General features: G+C 37.1%; 1 protein-coding gene across 3 annotated transcripts; it reads right to left on the reverse strand.

The window, feature by feature from the left end:
• Positions 1-344: 344 nt before the first annotated feature.
• Positions 345-24,727, reverse strand: SANBR (SANT and BTB domain regulator of CSR). Of its 3 annotated transcripts, XM_040551437.1 has the most exons (21): positions 24,702-24,727; positions 21,965-22,130; positions 20,125-20,311; positions 16,852-16,945; positions 15,587-15,825; positions 14,654-14,712; positions 13,639-13,799; positions 12,677-12,763; positions 12,456-12,566; positions 10,297-10,420; positions 9,671-9,823; positions 8,874-9,016; positions 8,432-8,531; positions 7,350-7,382; positions 6,287-6,386; positions 5,160-5,254; positions 5,020-5,048; positions 4,849-4,922; positions 3,724-3,812; positions 3,238-3,329; positions 345-2,348 (listed from the first exon to the last, which is right to left on the reverse strand). In XM_040551437.1, the coding sequence occupies exons 2-21, from the start codon at positions 22,112-22,114 to the stop codon at positions 2,312-2,314; spliced, it is 2,157 nt and encodes a 718-aa protein (XP_040407371.1). In that variant the 5' UTR covers positions 22,115-22,130; positions 24,702-24,727; the 3' UTR covers positions 345-2,311. The 3 variants fall into 3 exon arrangements, with proteins under 3 accessions (XP_040407371.1, XP_040407372.1, XP_040407373.1); XM_040551438.1 differs by lacking the exon at positions 7,350-7,382; XM_040551439.1 differs by lacking the exons at positions 20,125-20,311; positions 24,702-24,727 and having other exon boundaries at positions 21,965-22,082.
• Positions 24,728-25,559: the final 832 nt, after the last annotated feature.

A 25,559-nucleotide genomic window follows, 5' to 3' on the forward strand; every position in this document is an offset into this window, starting at 1 on the left:
AGACTGTTTAAAAGGTATGATTAGCACTGTGGCAGTGGGAAGCAAAGTTAAATATGTATTTAGCATAGCTTAGTTTAGCATTTTGCATACTTGGGTCATTTCCGGGGCAGCTCACTCAGGAACTTTTAATCCAGCTTCAAAACTCAATGCAGATAAAAATACTTTCAAGTTCTTGTAGATTTGGGACAGTTCAGCCTTCAACCATATCCTGATCTTGACAGATAAAAAGCCTGTATCATGAAGCTGCAATTTAATCACAAATACACAAGCATGATTGACGTCATAAAAAAATTCATGTACTTTATTTCTTGTAACTATCCATAAAAAACTCACACACTTCTTAAATCAGTAACTTTTATTTCCATTAAACCAAGACAAATTTCAAAATTAATACAAGATAAAAATTCAAGGTGGTAGGCAAGGGGGAAAAAAGACTGCACATCTTGTATGTTATTGTTATATGCTCAAAAATATTTTTGAATATAACAATACTGGCACATAAAACTGGCTTTTTCCCCACAAAACAAAACCAGAAGGATTTTCCCTCCTTTTCTAGTCAGTAGTTCTAAGAAAACAACACACACACATGCAGCCTGCAACTTTTATGGCAAAGTTTACTATTTGCAATAATCCTCTATCAGAAGCTACAGTATCATAGCAAAACTCTTATTCTGTTAATTTTTTTTTTACTCAGTGGATTTTAAATACTTTCTCTTTCAGCATACAACAATCACTCTTCCAATGTTTACTATAATTGCCTAAAGCTGCAGTACTACTTGCAAACAGACCTGAGGCATTAATAAAGCCTTACTTACTTAAATACAGGTCAAAGCCACTGAAATGCACAGTTTTGCCCGTTAGTTTCATTGGGCTCTGAATTTGCATTGGACAAAATACATAATAAACATTCATTTTTAACTTATTAAAAATCTTCCACATTGAAAGCAATATTTTCAAGTATTGCTATCCTAGTCTTCTAATGCCTATTGAAAATTCTCAAGAAACAAGACAAACAAAAAAGCCTGAATAGAGAGAAGAGGGCATTTCAATGATGAAATGATGATCTCCCTCTCCTTGTCCCACCCTGTCCTTCCCCCAGGATCTTGCAGACTTACAATTATGCCAAACTTTTTTTTTTTTTTTTTTTTTTACAGCTGTGGTCCAGAATAAACTTTCCCTGAGCGCTCTTTGTACCTGTTTCAAAAAAGTCAGAATGTGTTTACTTGAATTCAGCCATTATTATTGCCATTATTGCCATTTTCTTTGCTAATATGTGAATTATTTTCTAGGCAAGTTATTTCATTTTGGTAGCCCTGGATTTGACATATACACAAACTTGTATTCTATTGCTCCAAATACGGAACTTGAAAGTGCATCTGACTTCTAAACAGTGTTATTGAGGCAGGTTTCAGAAAGAAACTAGACCCAAAATATCTATATGCACAAATCATCCTAATGATTCCTCTCAATTGAAGATGGATAATTAATAACTTATCTGCTAGGTAATTTAGTGGTATGGCAAAGAGATGGAACTGCTTTGCCTCCTAAGGTCTGGACATCAGAAGGGAACAAAACGTTGTATTGTGTAAGAGGAATCAGATATGATATGGAAATAAGTATGAATTTCACATACAAGTAAAGCAAGTGTTCCGCATGCAAGATGAGATACTGCATCATCACAGTATTTCAATAATCTTCAGAGGTCTAGTCTCCACCTGTTATCCACCTTCACATGAATGGGAGTTGTGTGGCTATACAGAAGGAAGCCTCAGAACTGCATTAAACTGCTTACACTAATCTAAGTCACAGCTACTGTATTGTCACTGACTTTAAATGCAAATCCCCAGAAGACCAACCTAAAACGTACTACCAAATACAACATAAATATACATATATATATATTTTAGCAGTGTTAACACTGCTGACTGGACTCAGAATTCAGTAGTCTTGCTTTTTCCTTTTTACTATTTCTATCATACCAAAAGAAATATTTGTCTTCCCCATAAATAAAGGTAGTTGAATAAGTTAACTTTGTAAGTTTATAAAATATTTTCTATGCAACTCAACACAATAGCCTAAAAAGCAATTAAATTTAAATATAAGAAATAGTATATTTACAATTGAAATAAGTACAGACCTTATTGGATTTGCATTCATTTATCACACAAAATAATTTACAAAGTGAAAAGTAATAAATAAGTCACTGCTTATCAAGCCAAAGCTTTTGGAGATATGCATTCTCCGTATATCAAAGTGCCATATAGCTTCAGGAAGCAGTGAAGCATTCCAGCTATAGTTTTTCCATGAGTCCTTATGTTGGACGGCCTTGACCAAAACGGGATTTTGACCTGGATTAAGAGCACATAAGAAACATATGTGGGTTATTACAGCTCAAATTTCTGTTTACTTATTATGAAGTAGCTCTCTGGTTCAGTATTTATTTGGAGTTGCTTTCATGTTAGTGTGTTCCGAGATAAGAAGGAAAAACATCTCATGGACATCTCTATTGAGAAAGTTGCCTTTCTGCCAGTATACCTGCAGCTACAAACTATGCATTCAAACAAAGAACTGTAACGTCAAACTGTAACACTATTCAAAGAAGTGTAATGTCAAATAACTTCTTTTACATCACTAATTCTACAGGCACCTGCATTCTTTGGACAGAAATAAGACCTGCAAGAAATTCCTCTGATATTTGAAACATCCAGCACATCTTTAAAAGTCTGTCAGCAACTTCATTATAAGGTTTAGCTTCAGAGACTCACCTGCTGACCAAATTATGACCAGTTCTAGGCTCTAAAACCAAACAGTTTGCCAGCACCTCAGTTAATTTTTCTTTTATCCTTTTGAGGTGTAGATGACCAATATGCAGTAATGAACTTTTTTTTTTGAATTATTGTTTTGTGTTTTTTTGGAAGGAGGCCAGAGGATGGGCTAAAGAATCTTGACTAACAATTTTACACTTATCTATAATTTCACCAAAATGTATATAGAAAGAACAGTAAGTCTTCCAACATAAAAGCAGTTCTTCCAGCATGGGCACAAGAGTTTCACTCTCTTAGCTGTAGTTTACTTTGACAAAGGAAGCTTTCACATCATATATGGTTAACCTGCCAGAAGGGATGTTGATGCAAAAAAGTGTATGAAATGAAGCATGATTAATTTAAACAATTTCCACCCGCCACAGCCTCCCCAGAGATCCCTGTTCTGCTTTTTCATTTTATTTTAATATCTTACCTGGCATTCTTCTCAGCATTGATTTGTCGGGTACTGACATGCACTGAGGCCTTTATCTGAGCTTCAAGTCTAGAATAAATACCTCCTGCATACTGGAACCCAGAAAAAAAAAAACAAACGTTGTGACATTATCTCAGTTTAATCAGTGACTTTTCATAAGAATCATTAATATTTAGGAGAACCTATGGCCTAACTTATTTCTTTGCCACGACCCAGTACCAAAACCTTTTAAACCCATCATATTTTCCATATCCAGTTTTTAAAGGCAGTGAATGTTAAAAATGATTATTTAACTGCTTTGCCAAAACAAAAAAACAACCAACCAAAAAAAAAAAACAAAAAACCTCCACCCATGCTTACAAGAAAACGAAAAATCAATCAAATTCAGTGCTCCATGTTAGTAATTGAGAAGATGGTATTTTCAATTTTGTCACGTTTTTGTTACTAAGGACCACTTTAATTCTGTAAATACAGGAAAAGACTTACTTCTTTGCTGTCTTTTGATTTGATTCGATCAAGGTCTCCCAGTCTCATTTTTATTAAGTGTCCTGTAATCTCAGACATTCTTCTCTGATCTGTCAGAAAAAAAATATTTAGAACAGGTTTTTCTTGCTGCTGAATACAAAGAGAAGAACTACACACACTTCAGTGATATCCTCTTTGCAAAAATAACATTTGTTTTCTTCTCAGCTCATACAAAAACCTTGAACAACCAAAATTCTCGATCTTGATGAATAATCTAGCTTCAGCAGTGTTCTTGGTAGATACCAGAATCAGCCTGAGGAATTACACTGAGATAAAAAACTACGGAAGGGGTTTTGAGGCAGAGATTTTCAAAACAGCAATAATGCACAAAAATCTCAGGAGATATTAAAAAAGGAGAATAAACAAATAACTTCCTAAGTATTTTTCGTCAGAAAAACTGGGAAGGAGATGCAAGTGAACGTTTATCTCTACTTATCTGCCCAGACAACAAATGGTACAGGGATGCAAGAAAAAATATTTGCATTCTTGCCGAGTCATCAGATGACAGCACGTAACCTACGGAGATTATATCTGAGAAACTACAGAACATAAAGCACCCTAACATACACTTGGAATAGATTTTTCTCTTTTTCTCCTGCAAACTTGGAACTCTTTTCCAATATTTTCATAGTCAGAAGTCCCAAAGCTGCCCATTTATTTTTCAGCCTTTGTGCAAGATTACAATTTAGTTTTACATGGTGGATTTTATTTCAATTTTCCTGCCACAGAGATTTTTTTTTCTCCTGTAGAATATATGAGATTGCTAATAAACACCAATCAAATCCTGAAGTAACATTTACAGGAGTTCCTAGCTGTATGAATATTTTTGTACAGTTTGGAAGAATCTGAGATTGCTGCGTAGTTTGGATTGAGGTGATTACTAACAGCTAGCCTAGTTGAAGTCTGTTCTCTTCCAAATGAGGAAGAACTATGAAAAAAAAAAAAACACTCATATCTGAGATTAAATTCAACCTAAAGCTCTCTAAATTGTCATATTTTGAGAAAATTAGCTATTTCTTATATGAAAGAATAATTTTCTTTGCATAACATTAAGATTACAAAAGCTAGACTCATGCAAGAACGGACCATCTTCTCTTTGAGCATCTTGATTGAATCTTAGTGACCTGGAGGCATCCCATTTGTTCTGCTGCATACTCACACTGATTAGAAAAGAAAGATGCACACAATGTTATCAGTAACAGTTTACAGAAAGGAATGTACTACAATAAGTTCTCAAGGACTTTGAAAATTACTTACATGAAAGGAGATGCATCTTGGGAACTTGACTATCAAAAAAATAAAAATACATTAAGTACATTTTAATAATCATGTCCAAGACTTAAGTAAAATCCTCATTATTCAACTCAGAGAGGCTGACCTCACAGCTCTGATTTTACCTTCTCAGATGCCTTCTCCTTTTTCTGAATACTAGGTGAAGAAAGCACTTTCTTTGGGTGCTTGTAGAATTTCTTTAATTTCTCCTTTCTCCCTGCTAATTGAAAAAAAAAAAAAAAAAACCTACTGACTGACACAATCACAGATATTTGGAATTTCACAACTACACAGCTACAAAAGGACTTTTCTCCCCTATTCCCTTACAGGGAAAGTAAACAAACAGGTAATTTTCTCTTCCTTTGTCAGTGTTACTGACATGGTAATACACAGATTACTCAAATGCTTTTCCATTAGAAGCACGCATTATTTGAGCACATATTTAAAATAAATGGTGATGACACACAACTGCACAAGTTTTCTCTTTTAAATTAAAAAGTAAGTACACATACAAACTACATCTCTGACCATATTAAATTAATCAACAAACTGAGTGATATCAGACCAAACAACTTAGAAGTCAAACTACAAAACTTCATACAATTTTAATTTTATTTTTTTTTTTAATAAATTAAATGAACTGGTACACTGCAATTCTTTCAGGTTAAGACAAAAATAAAAATGAAGTGCCTCAGCTCAAGTGGCTCATTATTAATGTGGAAAGGAAAAGCTGTTTTTTTGGCTTTCCACATTCCTAAACCCCTTATCGTAATTAAAACAACAACAACATGAAAATCATTTTAGCTTATATAGAGCTTATCTTTAATGCAGACAAAATTCTAGCCACGCCCACTAGTCCTTTCATAATGTCATATAATCAGAACGGTATTAAAAAACAAAGGCATGTAGGAAATATAGCTATGTAGCCACTGCATTTTTTCCAACATTTATCTAGGCAAAATTTCAAAACAATCTTTTGATAGTCCTTCCTGCAAAATATGCCCTTGATCAACTTCGAGGACATCTAGGACGTGAGTAATTGCAACTTCCCTTGTTTGCCAATATTTTTTGATGACAATTAGCAATGGGGTAATTTGTACCCAAACAAAGAAAAAACTAGAAATAAAATTGAAGTAATATTTTCACTTAAAAAATTCCTAATGTTTAGAGCTCCCATACAGAAGAATTCTGCTGTCCTGAGTCTTTATTTCTAAAATTCCAGAGAGGTTGAATATACATGCTATTGTTATACCTGGTTTCCTGCATACTTCTTCTTCATCCCCCACTTCATCCTCAGTGATCTCTGAGCCAGTGGTGTACTCCTCTTCTTCAGATAACAATGACTGCTGTTTCTAAAAGTGTCACAGATTATAGGTGAGGCTTGATTCCTAATTAACGATATATCAAATCTGTCCCAGAGGAGTTATCTTCAAATCTAACTCCATATCTTAGTGATGTAACTATGTGCAAAGTTAAATTGTTCACAAATGTTGAGAAAGTAATTTCAAATCTTTGCTTAGAATGTTTTGACAAATGTTTTTATTTATATTTCTCCCAGGTGGTCAAACATTATAAGAGGTTGCCCAGAGAGGCTGTAGTCTCTTCATCTTCAGAGACAATCAAGATTTGACTGGGTATGGGCAAATTGATTAAGCTTTGAAGTTAAGTCTAACTTTAAAGTTGGCCCTGGTTTGAGAGTGAGATGAAATATCTAAGATGACCACGAGAAATCTCTTCCCAGCCTGTATTATTGCATGATTCTGCATTTAGCATCCAAAATATTGTTGGATATATTATTTTTCTAATTAATAAAAAAATTAAAGTTTTGGTAGCAAATATCTGAGATAGCCATGTAGTCATAGTAAAATACAAGACTTCTTAGGGTTTTACTGAGGCTTGCTATATCCTGAGATACTCAGTAATTAAGTAACAGAGCATGCATGTTGCAGCACACTACAAATACATCGTTTGGATACATACATCTCAGACAAGCCAGAGAGACAAGCACTAAAAACTTTGTTTTTGAAGATTTACATTTCTGTCAGCCTAATGACCTACTAGGCTGCTGATCTATTGTTGTCATTTATCAAAATTTTAAAAAGGAAATTTTAATTTTTGTTCACGCTAACATAGCACTTCACACATACTTTATACTTTCTTGTAAAAATCTATAATGTAACCTCCACATTAATACAAAAGAAAATAAAACTTTTGTCTAAATTAGTAAGAAAATAAGATTAAAAAAAATCAAAGCTAGTTTTCTGCCATGGCGGAAGTGCAAATGTCTGAAAATGTGAACAAAACATTTTACTAACCAGTTGTAAAGTCCAGTTCTTCAGAGAAAGAAACTGTACTCACAAAAAGAAGAGACATAAGTTAAAGAATAATGATTAGAAGGAAAAAAAAAGTAAGTGGAATCCCAAAAACAGTATGCTAAAAGTAACAGCAATCTAAATTGGTAGCTCCTGGAAGATCTACTTTCATTTTTAGCTTTACATTTTGGTGGAATGACTAATTGGACAAACAAGTTGTAAACCACTAACCGATTAAACACGGTGAATTCAGAGTCATGTTTTAATTTGCCTAACCTTAGCTTAAAAATATTTATACGTGTTTGTAATACGAAAAAACAGTCCAGGGCTAGGGGGCTATTATGCACCAGATTGTTATGGAGTTAAGATTTTAAAGTTTTCTGCATTTGTTGCTGGAGAGCTACTGACACTTTTTGAACTTCTCATGCTATCAGCAACATCATGCTACCATCAGGATCGTTGAGTTACCAGAAGTTCCATAACGGGTGCAGATCTTCAAAAACTTATCTTTGCGTGAAATATCTCTTTAAAAGAGAGGCAGTACTATAAACAGTCTACATAAATTTGGCTTTGAAAGTATCTCTTTTGATCTGACATAGAAACATAAACGAATCATAGCTCTGGAAAGTACATGCCTTGGAAATAAACAAACAAAAAACAACAGATTACTGTACTTCATTGATATGGACTTATAAAAGCCACATGGACATATATACCCAGATATGCATCAGTAGACAAATGAAGGTGGCAATAAATAAACTTTGCCACCAAATGTATTGCAGAATACGACTGGTTCCTTAAATACCATTGGGCTATAAATGGGCTGCAAAGCTCAGACACCCAGAGAATTACTTCTGCTTTACAGAAATACTTCTGGCAGAGTTGGTAAATATTTCACTTTTTTATCAACTAGGCATTTTATACCTTCACTAGCCTATGCTATCCTGCAATGTCCAGTGGTGCACCTTTTCCTCTATCAATGTATTTTATTTATTTATTAAGGTTATTTAATGAATTCTTCAAAGTACCCTTGTAAGGCTCTTCATTATTGGAAAGATTGGGAAAAAACATTAGCAGTCACTCACAGCATTGACTTCTCCAGTTTTGGGGCCCCACAGTGTATTTGGCTCTACGAGTACATCACATTCAATGCCTTTTTCATCACAGAGCCCAATGCCAGAGTCACTTACAGAAACATGTAAAACAAAAATATATTATTTTTCTATTTCACAACTTAGAATCAGTCTCTCTGTACTCATCAAAAGAAAAACACTCCCAAATCACCCACATAATATTTTGCTAACAATCCATTAAAATATAAATAAAGATAGGAATGAATGGTTATGGAGATTGAATGACTACATGTCTACTTGAAATGTAAAAGGCAACAGTATTTGTTCTTCCCTTTCCAATTAAGTTACCTATAGAAAGTGCCCTGTCACCCATGTAAAAACAGAGAGATGAAATGCAACATGAACATATGAAGCGTTCAAGGCTAAGATATCAGTAACAATACAATGTTCTTACCTATTCTCATCCTTAGTGAAAGGAACAACAATAACGTCTCTATGATGGATCAAATCATTCAGTATTTTAGTAGTCTGAGATAAACCATCCTCATCTTCATTTCCTGAGGGTGAGCCAACCATGTGATCCCTCACTTGACAGCCCTGTGATACATACACATCAGAGAAATGAGTTAATGGGAAGAACTGGTTTTGGTAAATACAATACCAAAAATTAGCTTTCTAAAAACATTTTGTCTGTAAACTCAGTTTTCTCAGGATGTAAACCATACAGATGACCTTTTAATTCTAGAGGTGACATTGATTCTGCTCTTGCTAAAGTTAACAAACTTCTAGAAGCAAAGATTCTGAGAAGTAAAGCAGAGTTCACTATGTAGGAAAAACAATATTTAGAGAACTGTTTCATTTTCAACGTTAGCATTAAACATAGTCAAATGTATAAAGACAAAAGGTAACAGATGGATATCCCTTGCTTGCACTACACATGCTGTTACAGCAATGGAAAGAAAAAAAAAAAAAAAGCCTTTCTGGGATTACTGCAGTGCCCTCTCCTCCAGACCCATGCTCCACCCTGCCAGCCAGGGAATGCTGCTATCCTTGGATGGTTCTCAGAACAAGACATTAAAACAGGACGAAGACTGATTTCAGGGGTCAGTCCTCATCCTACCCTGCAGCAAGTTTGCAGGATACCACAACAATTTACGAGCCTTATTTTGGAAAAGATCTATTTTTGTAACATATTGCCACATTCCTCCCCCTTTGTTATGCTGTTTTAAAAGTGAGCTAGTGTTTAAGTACCTTTGGGAGGGTAGTAGGATCAAATCGAAGCACTTTTTGGTTACAACAGGGATATATTCCTGTCCCAGTTGAGCCCAGAGCACTTGCTACACCTGGATAAAGAACTGGCTGCGGATGGTACTGGCAATGGGAGAATTCGGTACACAGGAAACACTACATCAGAATAAGAAGAGACATAATGAGAGATGAGATTACTTATGGAAGTTAATTTTGCACTATAAAGAATGCATATCAAACTTTATTGGCACGCCCCAAAATGCAAACACTCAATAACCCATAGAAAGACTATTTCACTCACTAAAACCTGAGCAGCCAGAGAATAAACATTTTAATTTAGTCTTGTTTTGCTTTTAGTGGCCAGAACAAAAGGAAAAGGGAAAGTGATGGAAAAAAATAGTACTTAAAAGTCAATAACCACAGCATCTGTTACTTCCACAACGCAAATAATCATGTCTTCCACTCAAAAAAAAAAAAAAATAATCACTGAAAGCCAGTTGGTGACAAAACCAACCGGCCAAAGGGAAGGAAGGAATATATTTTCTGAACTGTTTTGATCTCTGCCTCACCCCCAAAACTCACCCACAACAAACCAGCTACCAAACAAGTGAAAATGAAAATAGACTAACTTGATTACATCTTGAGCAGGTCAACCAATTGACAGTCCCCCACAGACGCCAATAAACATCACGCCAAGATTTTAATTCTTCATGAAGGCCAGTTAAGTACTCATGGACTTCCCAGGTTTTATCTCTGAAAAAGCAGAATGTCAGGTTGTACACAGAGTCAATAAAACTGTTTTGATCAAGCCACCAGAAAGGTGAGTTGGAGAAGGAGCAGAACACCACATCTTCCACTGGAGGAAATCCTATAGAACAGTTTAGGACAGGAAGGATACAATGTAGGATGATGAATTTAATGAATCATTAAATTCAGACCATGACAGAAATGTGTGCGTTCTTTCACAACATCCTAAGCATACTAACAACAAAGAATTACAGCTTGCTTCATCTCAAGCTCCACATACTGCAAATTTATAAGCTAAGATAAATATTGAGCCTTTTGGAAATCAGGAGAACCATGAAACAAAAGAAAATCAATACGCGGAGCAGAAGGAATTGAAATATGCACATGCAAACAAGTCCAATGAAACTGCAGTTTTCTTATTTAGAGTAATAATGTTGTGCAACAGAAGCAAAGTCCTGTCATTCTACTTTATTTGATTTAAAAGCCAACATAATATATACACTTCTAGGCACCTGCAATGCAACAGCGATTAGTCAGTTAGTAATTAAAGCTTGACAACAGGAGAGTGTTTTGTCGTGTTTTTTTTTTTTTTTTATGAACACATTTATCTGAGACTTCTGGTCTTAAAAATAGTGCACATTACAGACTTTGTTCCTTCCAAGTGATAAAATGACAAACACCTCTTCATAATTCAAAAGAGAATATACAACCAGCACCGGTGCATGTTATCCTCAGAAGGAGCAGATACTGTTTTGCCACAATTTTAAGCCTGTCTTGAACAATTTTTTATTATATATACATCTGACCTAGACTAAGAAAGCAGTGGTTCCAACTGGAAGTTAGCTCTAGGTACCACTAGAAGACCAATACATATATAACTAATTTTAAATCATTAAAGAGAGGTTTGTATTAGATCATAAGCCTGAATTTATCAGTGGCCAACATCACCTCATCTAAGGAATAATAGATGTATTCTGTGTAGAAAAGCAGTTGCAAGCACCACAATAATTAGAACTTAAATAATTCTCTGAATAACTTTAAAATCTGTATTTTTCTGCACTACAAACTGCATATCAGCTACGTAGTCAGCTTAAATAATACAGTTAATGAATTTTAAGTAGCTAATCACCAATGATCCTAATATGTCGGGACAGGGTCACGGATTCGGTTCTATTTAGATTGTTAGGTAGAACTTAATCAACACCTTGGAATTACTTGTGGGAGGTAACACTAGATGAATACATTTTCTTGGGAGCTGACACTGAACCATGTTTTGGTTGTTCTGAATTGAATAGATACGTTGAGAAAGGCCTCCCGTTATTAACTTCCCACTATCTTCCTTAAAGGGAGTATGTGAGGAGGAAGGGAAAACTGCAGCGCATCATGCACTGACATTCATTAAGAAGAGAATCCAACTGTTTACAAACATGGCTCAAAGAGACAGAATTCAATTAAACATTTGTGCCAAATGAACAAGGCACACATGCAGAACAGGTCCTGGAAGTTCCTTGGACAAATACTTTAGAACAGAAAAACAACTGGCAATGTTTATTTATAATAGTTTTTAAGCAGGCTGATTATTTGATTTGACAGTATAAAGTCAGTCTAGAATATAATCTTCAACATTTCTTTGCTTGCAGAGATGGAGCAACCATTCCATAATAAGCCCTGTAGTAAAGCAGCCTTTAATTCAATTTGTCAATCGGCTCCATATATCTTAAAAACAATATGCTGAAACAATTCACTGAGTATTTTCTGTGTAAAGCAGTACAACTCAAAAATAGCCCTCCCAGTAATCACAGATGGAGTTGCAGCAGCTGCACTGATGAATGAATTTCAGATCATCATACTCTCCCTCAACTCTTCCCCTCCCCTCCCAGTACTGTAAAAAGTTGAAACGATTCACACTGTTCTATATGTATCCTTCATTTCATTTTGCAATGAAAGTATCTGATAATTCCTAAACATGTAGCATTTTGTAAATCACATTACATCATTTAGCTGAAGAAAAATATATATATTTAACATATATATTCACTACCTTATATGTACAAAGACAATATTCCCATGTTGATCTATGTTGATTTTTCCTGGGACACATGGAATTCTTCTTTCAGTTTCTTTAGTTAGCAGCTTTTTACATAAACAGCATCTAGATTTAAAAATAAAAATAGAAGACAAAATATTGGATTAAGAGCAGGACTTCCAATTATAGGGACTGCCCTTGCAATTGTAGTAGTAACAAAAAAAAAAAGACCACACCTGTATAATGTTGCTGCACTTCCCCGAGAATCTGGATTTACGTACTCTGGATCGAACAGTCTCTCAATCTTCTTGCAGAACAGTTTACTATTAACAACAGCAACACAGCTTACCCATTAGAAAAAAAAGTTTTATGTACAGTGAGACTAAGAATTATATTCTAATGATTTGCAAAGTCACTCTGTTTCTTTCAGAATCCAGCTTTTAATGTGATTTTCCTTTAAAATAATCTGTTTAGATAATTGGTTCTTGGCCTAGTCATCTCTTATTTTTATAATGATGTAAAGAAAGAGATCCCTTAAATTTTTCCCCCTACATTATATTGTTCAACAATTTAAGTTGCCAGCTTCTACCCTGCCTAGAAGACCTTTACTGTGAATCTACACTTAACTTCAGCTTTTGAAGCGGTAATGCCTTCATCCCTATTGATTAAAAGAAGTTTTAACTTTAATCTTGCTTGTCTGTCAGTCTGCCTTCCAGTAACTCCAATAACTGACCCTTCTCTTGACACTGACTAAGCCAGAGTCCTTCTGTATGCTTTCTAAAATAGTATTCCATCACAACTCTTCAGGATTCCAGCCACCCTAAATTTTACGTCCAAACAACAGAGTTCACAGATTGCTGAAAACAAACTATAAGAATTAGAAGCGTGTCATGCCATAAATGGTTCCTCACCCTAATCCTAGCTTTCATGTGAGAATTCATGAATAATTTGTCCATGTCACACTCCTAGTGGGACCTTTGTCTTCAGCTTGCCTCATATAAAAAACTCTCCTTTTGCTCGTAGTTTTAATAAAAAATTCTGAAGTCACTTCATCATGTTCTATGATGAAGATACATTATATGAGAATATAAATTGTATATACATGATTCCAAACTTCACAGTGTGTCATATAACGATCCAAAAAATGATCCAAAAGCCCTATAGCACTTCAGTAGTGTATTACAGGGCAAAAAGTTACCTTTTGAATTTATCTCTCTTGTCCTTCAGCTCTTCCACTTCATTGTGCGTGAAGAGATCAGCAATATTTGTGACAAGGTTAACATTGATACAATTCATATTACATGGCGTGGCTACAATAGCATTCATATTTTTGTGGCAATAATTAATACATTTTTCTACCTAGGAAAAACAGAAACGTTAAAAGTAATTTTAAAGAATTCTAAACAAAGCTATCTCAAAAGATGTGCTAATTACTTCAAACTGTTGTAGGTTTTTGTTTGGTTGTTTTTTTTTGTTTTGTTTCATTTTTTAGAAAGCATCTAGTGTTTTAGAAAACTATTTCAGTTCTACCTAAAAAAAAAAAAGCAAGTCTCAGATTTGTCTAAAAGAGACTATGAATTAACGTGACTGAGTCCGTTTGTGCTCTCCTCCAAAAGGTTTCTACAGAAATCTGGAAAACAACTCCACAAATGTTTTGCTTTCAGTAAGCAGTACCTCACAATGGCTTGCAAAAGAGAACCATTATACATAGGCATCGCCTGGATCTCAGTATTAAACAGCTAAATTTACTACGTATTTAATTGCAGGTCGCCCTAATGACAGAAGTTGATAAACATTTTAACAAACAAGTCAATAGGCAGAGCTGAAGGAGAACCAGATCCTAAGCTATGGATCCTAAGCTAAGTTTTTTGTGTAAGGACACAAAACAAGAGGTATTCACTGATTTAGCAATCTTTTTAATAAAACCTGTCAAAGACAGATACTGACATTACTTGGATCAGTCATCAGAAGACAAATCCAGGATTTCACTATGACATTTAGAAATAACTTCCTCTGCAAGTTTTCTGCATCCCTATTGAGATTCTGCAAATTGTAGATTACTGCTTTGAATAAGAAAGGTGGCAAAATCTTTAAAAGGCCCTCATTGCATCTCTCGTCGTCTGTTTCCATAACAGCAAAAGTACAACAAACAAGTTGTTAGACACAGAGACTAACCGTACTCTTATGGCACAGAATCCTTTCTTAATACTTACTAATGAATCCATCTTCAAAAACTCAGAAGAAATAAGAATTGATATGACATTTGCTGGTTCTAGAAGGCAAAAAAAGTTTTTTTTCCATTAATTCTTCTGGTAATTTCACATTGCATCCCTCCTGCCACACATTTCATATCTGTTTTAAATATTATTTTTTAAAACAATCAACTCATTATTCCACCTTCTAATATGCAAAGCCTTTCCCACCTTATGAGAAACAAAGTCTTGGTTTATCACCTAGGTGGCCAGAGCACAACAATCTGGAATTTAAAAAGACTGGAACAGGTGCCTTCACAGGAATACAGTGACTAAACGATTACACAGCAAGATAAACGTCCATCGCTAGCCACCATACCCAGATGAAGTTTTGCTCAAAATAACCTCTGCATTTCAAGTTTTAACACTATTCTAGCTTTGTTTATATTTAAAAATCATAGATTAAATAGATTAGATAAATCATAGATTAAAAACTTGCCTCAAACTTATAAAGGAAAAGTTCTTCTACTGTTGTATCAGATTGCATTGAAATTTTAGAAAGTATTGCACCTGTACAGATAGGGAGCAGAAGGGAAACAAACCAAAACCTAATACAACAATTGTCACTGTCCTATAACTACCATTCTGTTCTTGTTCAGAAGATGTTTCTTGTTCAGAAGGTGTCTGAAGAACCTTAATTAAAACCACCAGATCCCAAACTGTGTCAGACCTTTTTCACTGTTTAAGCTATCCTCAAAAATGTCAGTGTTAAGGAATCAGAGACATCTGCTATAATGATCAGTGAATCTTCTGTTGTAACACTTTTCTAACAAATGAAAAGTTTTAGTACAACAGAAACAAGAGACTGGAGCTGAACTGTAGCAAAAACTTTAACCTTCCATTAGTACAGACCATAACAAACCTGCAACAAATGCTCTACACACTGTGTTTTACCTAGAGTGGGCATTTCATTAGCTTCGCAATCTTTGGTGTTCCTTTTGACATATCTTATCAACCAGTCAAAGATGTGAACATCACAGTGCACAGAAATGTCCACCTCTTCCCAGCGCTGTGCATCCACTGACAGATATTCAGCAAAGTATTTCATTTCTGATATCAAAAGGTCTCGAGGACAAACAAAATCTTCTTTGAGGTTTTTTGCTTCATCACACACATGTATCACCATGTTTGGCCTCAAAGGAAAGCAAGCCACAAAACAAATTAGGACCATAAGTACAGATAAGGACCAATTAGAATGATAAAACTCCAAGACCTCATCTCCAAATCTTGATCACACATTGCAAAACTGATGTCACTAACAGATTTTTATTAACAGAAGCAAAACAAATTGCAGTTATTAACTATTAATGCAAAGTACTGTCAGACACCAGGTGAAAAACACAAACGCACATCCTCTGACAAAATCATTGCCATTTACCATTTAAAGGACTGGAGAAAAAATATTGAGCTCAAGCCTCTGACTTTGTCTCCAGTTTGTTATGGGATACTACCTGAATTACATAAAGAACTTATTTGTTCTCCCTTTTTGATTTTCTTGAAAAAATAGGCAGATACATATGCCTAACTTACTGAAGCACAAAAGGACAATAAAAACATACAACAGCAATTTTCATCAGTGGAAGTTAAAACTGCTTTGACTATCTCTTAAAGTAAGAGCTAGAATCAGTAAACACTTTCTCCACAGAAAAATGTCTAACCTTATGCTTGAATCAAACACATTATTCTAGGCGTACTTGCCTAGTACAGAAAACATGTGATATGCCAGGCTATTTGAGTTGGTAGTAAAATCACTCATTTGCGCTTTTCATTTACAGTTTCCTTTTCCCTCTTTCACATGAACAGGACAAACCTATGTTCACAGATTTTTTTTATATATATTAAATGTTATTAAGCATCAGTCTTGACTTACTCCTTTTTAAAATCAGGCTCTGGTTCCCATTCTCACCACAGCAGCAATGAGTCATTCAGAGGAACACTATGGGCAGATTCCTACATACACTATCCCTACTGCACATTTGAAGTTCTCAAACCAACATCTAACATTTCTGTTGCAAGAAAATGTTTCAAAATTTCTTATAGCATTTATTAGGATGTTCCTAGCTGTGTTCTTTGTGACAGAAGAATTGTGAGAGAACTTTAGACATCTTTCTGTCAGCTCTGTAATCCCCTAGGTAACAAATGCACAGAGATCTTCTTACCCTTGGCTTTCGTCAGTGTTTTGTCCACTGTTATGCACAGGACCTTTCTCAGATTCTGACGAACAATTCCTTGCAGAGGTTGTGCTGGGCCTTCCTTAAGTGTAAGGAAAAAAAGGCTGCATTAGATCAAAAATGCCTGACCTTTTCCTTTTCATTATCTCGAAGTACGGCTGTTGTAACAGAGTGATGTTACGTAACCAGCAATAGATTTGTGCTACCATAAAGGCTGATAGATAAGCCAAGTTCCTGCCCTGAATGCCATAAAACAGAAATGTAGATCAGCGGCATTGCTGGGTTGCCCAGACGCTTGGCTGGAAACCCAAATCAATCCTGTCTGAATACAGAGCAATGAGATTCGTGCAAAGTCTTCAGCATTTGTTTCTGGGAATACAATCCAGCCTTCAACTCTCCTTGTCTGTTTTGTGGGATGTGAGTCTTAAGACTCTGCCACATCAAAACTTCTGTTTTCATGCAGCTTTGCTGCCAGGATATAATTACTTCAGATTAACTCCACCTCTTAACAACACTTTTTTAGCTCTGAAAATAAGCTGCTTCCAAACTAACTCACAGAAATCTTTATAGATGTGTTTTTGCTAAGTTTTGTAAGTGTGTGGCTTTAAGCAGCCAACTGCCCAAAGCTATGCTCATAAAATGCAGACCAAATCCTTCTTATCCTAGAAGTACATCATGCAGCTTATTTCAGGTATAAAGGACAGCTGAGTTTTAATTCAAATAGGTTTTTGTCACAAACACACTAAAAGCAGTGGAACGTGCACACAAAACCTGGTGAAGGCCAGAAGGTCTAGACGTCAAACCCACTGGGTTCTGGATCAAGGGTTAAGACAACACCAGCATTCAGATGTTGAGTAACTGTTCCTACTGTGATGAATGGATCCCCACTCTCAGATTTCTAGGGAACGGGCTCCAGAAGCATGTTCTCCCTCTTGTGCAGTGGAAGAGGCTGTACTCTTCCAAAAAAGACTAAAATACACCTTCTCATCTTGTGGCTACGTTACAATAGCAGACTGACAGCAGAAATGATCTGGAAGCTCTGTATAGTTCAGAACACAGCAGTTATGCTTTTCAGGAAAGCAGTTATCACACCAAAGGCAGAAGAAACAAAACTTTCTCCAAAGATACAGCCTAAGGTCTTGCTTGGCCAAGCCTCAGTAAGGCCGTAATTGAAGAAAGGCAGTTAATAAAATGGGAAGATTTACTGGACAGACCCTCGGAGAACCTTGGAAAGGCCTGAGTCAGCCACAGCCTTCACTGCAGCCATTCCACTGCAGGCAGTTGACCCATGCTAGCAGAAATACAGCCAAGACAGGAGTCCTAAATTTTGAATGCAAGGTAAGGTGAATGTTTTAAAGGAAGGCCTGTGGAAAAAATGACATAGAAGAGTTCTGTCTGCAAATATTAAGAAGTGTATTTTGGTCACAGGGAAGTTATTTACTGAAGGAAATAACTCTGACAAGAATATGCAACAGAGCTAAACTAACAGAGCTTTACGACACATTTCCTATCTTTTTTTCTTCTTTCAACAGAAGATGTTTCAAATTCTGAAAGCTAGTAACAGATATCTTGAGTAAAACTCTGTCTTACATGCTTGTTTACTGCCATAATACGCATTTAGGACTTAGCAGCAGTTTGCTTTAAAATTAGCTAATAATAAATAAGCTTTTACAACTCGAATAAAAGCATAACCCAACTCAAAATGAATTTGATTACTTTTTCGTGTCTACAAACAAATCCAAACAGGCCCCAAATGTTTGATCTTAAAAAGGTGCAGATGTGAGTAAATACACTAGGAAGTAATTGATGAAAAAACATAAATTTACAAAGAGACTTTTCTCAAATCCTTAACTCTGAAATATACTAGTACCTCACAAATGTTAAGGTGAGTTGGTGAGAAGGTGAGTTTTCTCACAAGCCTGTGAGAAAGATTAATTACCCTAATTTCATATTAGCTAGTTACCTACAAACAGAGAAAATTATTTATCCAAAGTCACAAAGAAAACATGTTAGAAAACAGAAATCATCTCATGCTAGGATCTTATATTAGGAAACATTGGGGTACTTAACTGTATTAATACTTATTGCATGTATTAAAGCGTTAAAAAGAAGATATGCAGTAATTGTCTAAAGAGCTCTATGAGCAGAGCTAGCTTGTTAACTGCCTACTGGGAAGCTACTAATCTTCTAAGTAGCCACCCGTGGGTGCAAGAAGTATTTATTCCATGTACTGCATTTAACAAGTACAAAATTGAAAGCTGATGAAAGTATTTTTGGTCTACCTACTCCATATACAGTTTTCATGTCATTATGAGATATACTAAAAACATTTTATTCATTCTCCAGCAAAGGTCAAAGAGCTGTTTTTCTTCTGCAAAAAGAACAGTGACCAGAAGGCTGCAACAGTGAAAGATGCCATAACAAAGAACGTTTTAAACACTTCACTATCTTCTAAATTTGCACCACAGAAATTTTTTACTCATTACTGCAGTGAAGCAAGTTTATCATGCAACACATTTGCCAAGCCCTACAAGGTGCTGAAAACATCTCAGAGCATAACGAAATCCAGAGAATAACTATCACACAGTTAATTGAAACTCAGCACAGTAGAGGTACTTAAGGAGATATTTAATTTTATTTCAATCACTGCACAACTATTAGGGTTGGTCCTGTTCTGTCAAAGCATTACTGGGACACATAATTGACTAAGGCACATTGTATGTCAATGCAAGACTATCCAGCATCAAAAAGTGACTAGAATATGCTCCCAGATCCTGGGTAGCTTTCTTGCCACCAAGCAGTTGACAAGTTTGCTGGGAGAGGAAAGTCTGACCTTGAGGGATCATCTTCTCAGTTTTCCACAACTTTTCTGCACACAGCTTTCATGTTATTTGAATAACTCAGCTTATTGTGTTTGCAAGCAGTTGTAGGTTTAACAATGCCAACACGGGATACAAAACAGAAGAGTAATTCCTCTCCTTACCAAAAAATCCTGAACAGCAGGATCTAGCATACAGATTTATGCACTCCTGCATATCATGCCCTTTGAAAGGACAAATTATTAAAAATACCCAAACAAATTAACACTGCCTCAACATAAACTGTAAGAGACTTCATGTATGTATTACACGTACGCTTAACTCTTCTCTTTCAAAGAGAAAGAAGTTCTGTTCCTGGGTGGACTCACCACTCAAGACAGAAAAGCATGCACATTCGGATTATAACAAAAAGCAATATATTTCAGAAGGACTAAAAACATACCAGTTATTGTAATGGAATCCTGCCCAACAGCAGGCTCCTGAAACTCTGTCTGGGTATCGAGCAAGGAGGATTTGATGTACGTGGCTAAAGTTTCCACAGGATTCCCACCAGCAGCCATCAGGGGATTATACTGGTTGTCAACGGGTGAACTTCCACTGCTTTTTAGTTCATCAAATCTTTTTGCACACTGTCACAAGATTAAATGATAGGACAATGAAGCAGTAGCTTTCAGTACATTTTTAATAACTATAATTTGAGGCAGATACTGCATTTCATATTTGATTGTTTGCATGAACGTTTGATCATGCTGATATTAGACTTATAACGCTTCCTACTTAGTGGTATCAGAAAAGCACATAAGCACACAATAATATAAAATTTGCCATAATTAAACAGTAACAGAATAAGGTAAGATGGAACCTATTTCAACCTTTACTTCCTTAAGGCCTGTGATTTTAAACCTGATCTTCAAAAGGGAAGTTAAAGGAGAGTTTAAAGTCTCTTTTTGTAGCTAGTCCTTCTACCACAAACACTGTCAATTATTACAAGTGGCTATAATTGCTTCATAATTATTACCCTTTCCCTTTATGATTTCCACTCTGATTGGACACATGGAACTGGTGATTTCCTCTGCACTTTTATCAACTCTCCATTCCTTGTTTTGATGAACTAGGAAGTAATTCCTTCCCATTTTGTAATTACGTACCTCACAAGGACAGTGATGGGTTTGGTTCTGCAGAATCCTGTGCACGGGTAACTCACACATACCTGTAAGTCCACTTAATTCCACAGGCAACTCTCCTGTGGAACAACTCTTCTGGCCAGATACGTACTAATCAATCACATTATCTTAGTTAACACAGGGAGAGATCTCACCAATATTTTTATAATTATTTTGTTTGCTTAAAGTGCATAGGACCGCCTGCAAATTGAAAGCTAAATGGGAGACACCCTCCTGCCCCCTAGTGCTTTGCCAAACACTTGAAAGGCAGTAACCTTCCACACAAGCTTCTACTCCCAATCATTCTTTGATATTCTAAACACAAGGTTACAGTGATGCCCATGAGCAATGCTACAAATGTCAGCTGACACATTTGATTAAGTTTGCAAGAAAGTAAAGACCATTGGCTTGTTTTTTTTTTCAGCTTCACTGAATCACAAGGGCAAAAGACATTTTACTCTTTTAGCTCACTTTCCCTCATAACTCAAAAAAAAAAATCAGTTTTATATTTTAAATAAAGAAAACAATTTCACAAGGAAATTCAGCAGCCTAAAGAGATTAAGTATAGAGAGGTACTAGGTTCTTCCAAATCCTATTCCAACCAAAGAAAGAACAGTCCACATCATGTAGGACCAAGCAAGAAAGGCAATTGCTCTCCTTCTCAGTAAGATCTGTAACTCTTATTTCCTTAGAGTTATAATATCATTCACAGAAAATTATCAGGTGTGCTAGTAAGGCCACGAGAAGCTACAGGAGGGTAGTAGGTACTGACATCCTTTCCATTAAAATAATCTTCGCTATGTATTTTGAAACATCATAGTTTTTTATTTTTTTCTAAATTTGTTTTCAGTTTTTACTTCCCATTGATTTTTATTCTTATTCTGTATCAGTTTTAATGAAATAAAATACAGACTGTATATCTTAATTTCAATGTTCAAGTTTTGTAAAAACAAAAATATTTTTTCAATCTACTGCACATTCAATATTTTCAGTTCTTGTAATTATACATTACTTTTTTTTAAAAAAAATCCCTTTACTTCAATTTCCCTCCCTCCCCAAAGTTTTCTTCTTCATAAAGTACTACTTAGAGTAGATGGATACTTGTACTAGTAAATTCACCTCTTTGGATGTATATCCTGGAACGAGCCTTGCCACACTGTCCCAGTTGATAGGCTGGGGAACACCGATTAGGGAGCACAGGATCATATCCAAAACCATTTGATTGTTGTCATATGGAAAGTTATTGTTTTCTGAAAATCCACGACTCATCTTTGGCTGCTTAAGCCTAGAAGAGAAAAAGTTATTAGCAAGTCTGCCTGCATCGTTTGCCAAAGCTTAATCTAAGTCACCTGCAACACTCCCCAAGTTACTATGGGAAATGTTTGCCACAGCACTACAGGCACGTCCTAATGCTCTCAGGTTTGTGTTTCGTATCTCCACGCTCAAGTTCTTTGGGGGGAAGTAACAGACGTGCAAGACATATCAAACCCAACTCAATTGCAGCAGGAATTACCTTTGAATTGCTTCATCACAGAGGAACAGAAAAATTGCACATAAAACTGCAGAGTATTAAGAAAGAAAGGGGAGAGCGGGGTGAGGAGAGGCTGTGAACTGTAGCTCCAAGAGGGACGTGTTTCTAGAAGCGACACTTTTTAGAACGAAGGGATTTAAAAGCACTATAGCAAACAGTTTGTTTTTTATCCCAAGTGTCAGCTGACCACTTTGGCTAGACATTTCCATCTCTACAGCCAACTTGACTAAACAGAAGACATGCCCAGCCCTCCACCACTAGCCATCACAGTCCAACATATTACCATGATTATTACCAATTTTTTTCACAAATTACCACAGAGGAGTAAACTGAAGGCTTTAAGAGGTGTTGTTATTTAATTGTTTGGGGGATACACTACCACAACTACCTCCCCCTTCTGCAGCTTTGAAAGGGAACCATCTCGTGTCTGCTTCCAGGGGGGATTCACACCACTGAGCCCTCCAGTGCAAAGCAGGGCCTCCTGCAATTTTGGAATAAACAGCCAAAGCTACAGGGGGGCTCCTAAATTTAAGTTTATTTGCACTTAAATACATTTTTCTGTTCTCCAAACTTTCTACTTCCATCTCTTCTTGTTCTGCCCGTTTGTTTTATAATATTATATTTATTTATTTAAATGCATGTTATGCATAGTACCAGGCAACAGAGTAAAAGTTCAAAGCACTGTCTTAGCATACACTGGGAGAAAACTGCTGGCATTAATCAGGGCTTCCATATTCAACTAGCACCCAGCCAGAGAGCTTAATAAGGACTCATAAAGCACTTTAGACCTTTTCTGAAGTACCTTACCCAGATCACATAAATAAGAGGACCTAAAGGTCACATGCAGAATTTTGACTTTTGTTGTAGAAAGCAAGGACTATAAGGAATTTCAGGGAAAATACACCCAGATCATACCAGATTTAACTGATTGCTTGTTACCAAAAGACTACTACAGGTAGGTATTTCTTTTGCATCACTTGCTTTCCATGCAGCTAAGAGACAACTAAAACATACAAAATAGCACTGATTTTGCTTCTGATTGAAGAAACCATTCCAGCAATTTTTTAGTTTATTAGTAGAAACAGAATTCAGAATAGCAGATAACTGTAAGCTTTCATCCTCTCAAAAGAACAGCTATATGAAACCATCAGGAAAAAAAATAAGAGAACATGCTAAAATAATGCTTAGGTTTCAGATACTTGTGAGATTTAAACACAACAAACAAAACACAGAAGAGGGCACCAGGTTAAATAGCTTCATTTTAGGAAGACAAGCCAATCTGATAAAAGTCATAGCACTTCAGCAATCCTATCTAAATGAAATCTTTAACAAAGTGTGCCAAACAGCCAGTTTTAAAGGACAAAGGTCCTTCCCAGACAAGATTAGCCCAAACTTTCCAGCAAAGATAGATGCCATTTTGAGGTAAATATAGATCAGTCCCTACATTCGTCAAGCCCTTAGCCCTCATCCTGACTGAAGTACCAAGTGGTGGCAACGTGGTAATTTGGTGGTGGAAACTTGTCTAGTCAGTGCACAGACAGATATCAGTATCAGTTGTAATTAAGCCACTGCATATGTACAATATCTGCTATTATGGAAAGGAATTACCAAGTAAGAAGAGCTCAGCACCAATGGAAAACCTGGGTGGATATAAGATATGCAGCCCAGTTCTTATGCTGCCTTATACACATGCTGCAGCTGGTTTAAAAGTACGCTTAAATGAGATGAGAAAATGATGGAGCACTAGGATCCTCTGGTCTCAAGACATAAAATACACCTAATGAGAGAAAAATTACTTGTAATGTCACGTATTCCATAAGTTACTCCTTTGACCACAATATGATTATATCAGATAACCAAAGAAAGAAGAGCAGTTATCCTGCAATAGAGCTTATACTTTAAAGGAGACAATACAGTAGGTTTTAAGCATTGTGCTAGTAAAGATTTTACATACACATCAGCAACTGTGGTTTATGAAACCACCTGCCCATGCACGGACAAGAAGTGCTCTAACACGTAATGAAACTCTCAGAAGTAATTGCCTCCCAACCGCTTATTTCAGGCAGAACAAAACACGGTTATATATACACACATTACTGCGAAGGTAAGCGAAGGAGCAGGGCTGATTACAAGCCTAGGGATGCCTTTACTTCCATTCTGGCAGTAGCACGGCACGCCTCTCGGTGGCTTCGGACATACCGGCCGCCAGCCTTTTCGCTGCGTACCCATACCTGTCACGGGAGGGTCTCCCTGAAGACACCCAACTTCGGCGGGGGCACGGACCCCTCACACAGCCCGCGGCCGCGAGGGCCCGGCCCCGCTTACCTGGCGGCTCCAGGCGCGGCGGGACGGCCCTCGGCGGCTCCTCGGGGCGGGGCGGGACCAACGCGGGAGCCGCCCCGGCCACGCTCCCTGTCGCCGTCCCCGTCCCTGTCACCGCCACCGCCACCGCCCCCCTCCGACAGGGGGACCGCCGTGAGGGGACGGCCAGCCGCCAATCAGCGCCGCCTGAGAGGGGAAGCCCCGCCCCCTCCCGGCGCCGAGAGCCAATAGGGCGGCCGGGTGGGGCGCGAAGGGGCGGGGCGCGGCGCGCGCGCTGCGGCGCGCCCCGCCCCGCCCCGCCTTGTCGCAGTGCAGCGGCAGCGCCCGCCTCGCGCACGGCGTCCAGTCGCCTGGCAACGCGCGGCCGCGCGCGGGCGGGCGGAGCCGGCTGCGGTTCGCTCCCCCCTCCCCTCTGCGTGACGCGCGCGCGGCCGTGATGCTGTCCGGCCTCCCCAGCACGGCCGGGCCCTGAGGGGAGCGGGGCGGCGGCCGCTGCAAAATGGCGGCCGGGGCCCAGCAACTGGCACCGCGTTTAACTCCTGGATGTGCAGTCAGGGCGGGCAGCGCCGCTTGGGAATTAACCTCTGCTCCTAGACAGCAGTGCCTTTTTTTTTTTTTTTTTTAAATACGAAAAAAATGTATTTGGAAAAAAAAAAGACTCAGTAACTCAAATTTTACCCCCTTTGACAGTCTACAGACTATGTTCAATTATCAATAATTCAAAGGTAGCAGAACTGGCTCTGTGCATTAAAGTGCTTTCATTTCTAAAGTAAATTCTAAAGATTGCCTTTGATAGTATAACAAATTGTCATTTGCTCCATGTTTTTTCCTTCAATTACTTCAAAACTAACGAAACCTTAA

This window comes from Cygnus olor, chromosome 3 (assembly GCF_009769625.2).
Source record: "Cygnus olor isolate bCygOlo1 chromosome 3, bCygOlo1.pri.v2, whole genome shotgun sequence".
Lineage (NCBI taxonomy): Eukaryota > Metazoa > Chordata > Aves > Anseriformes > Anatidae > Cygnus > Cygnus olor.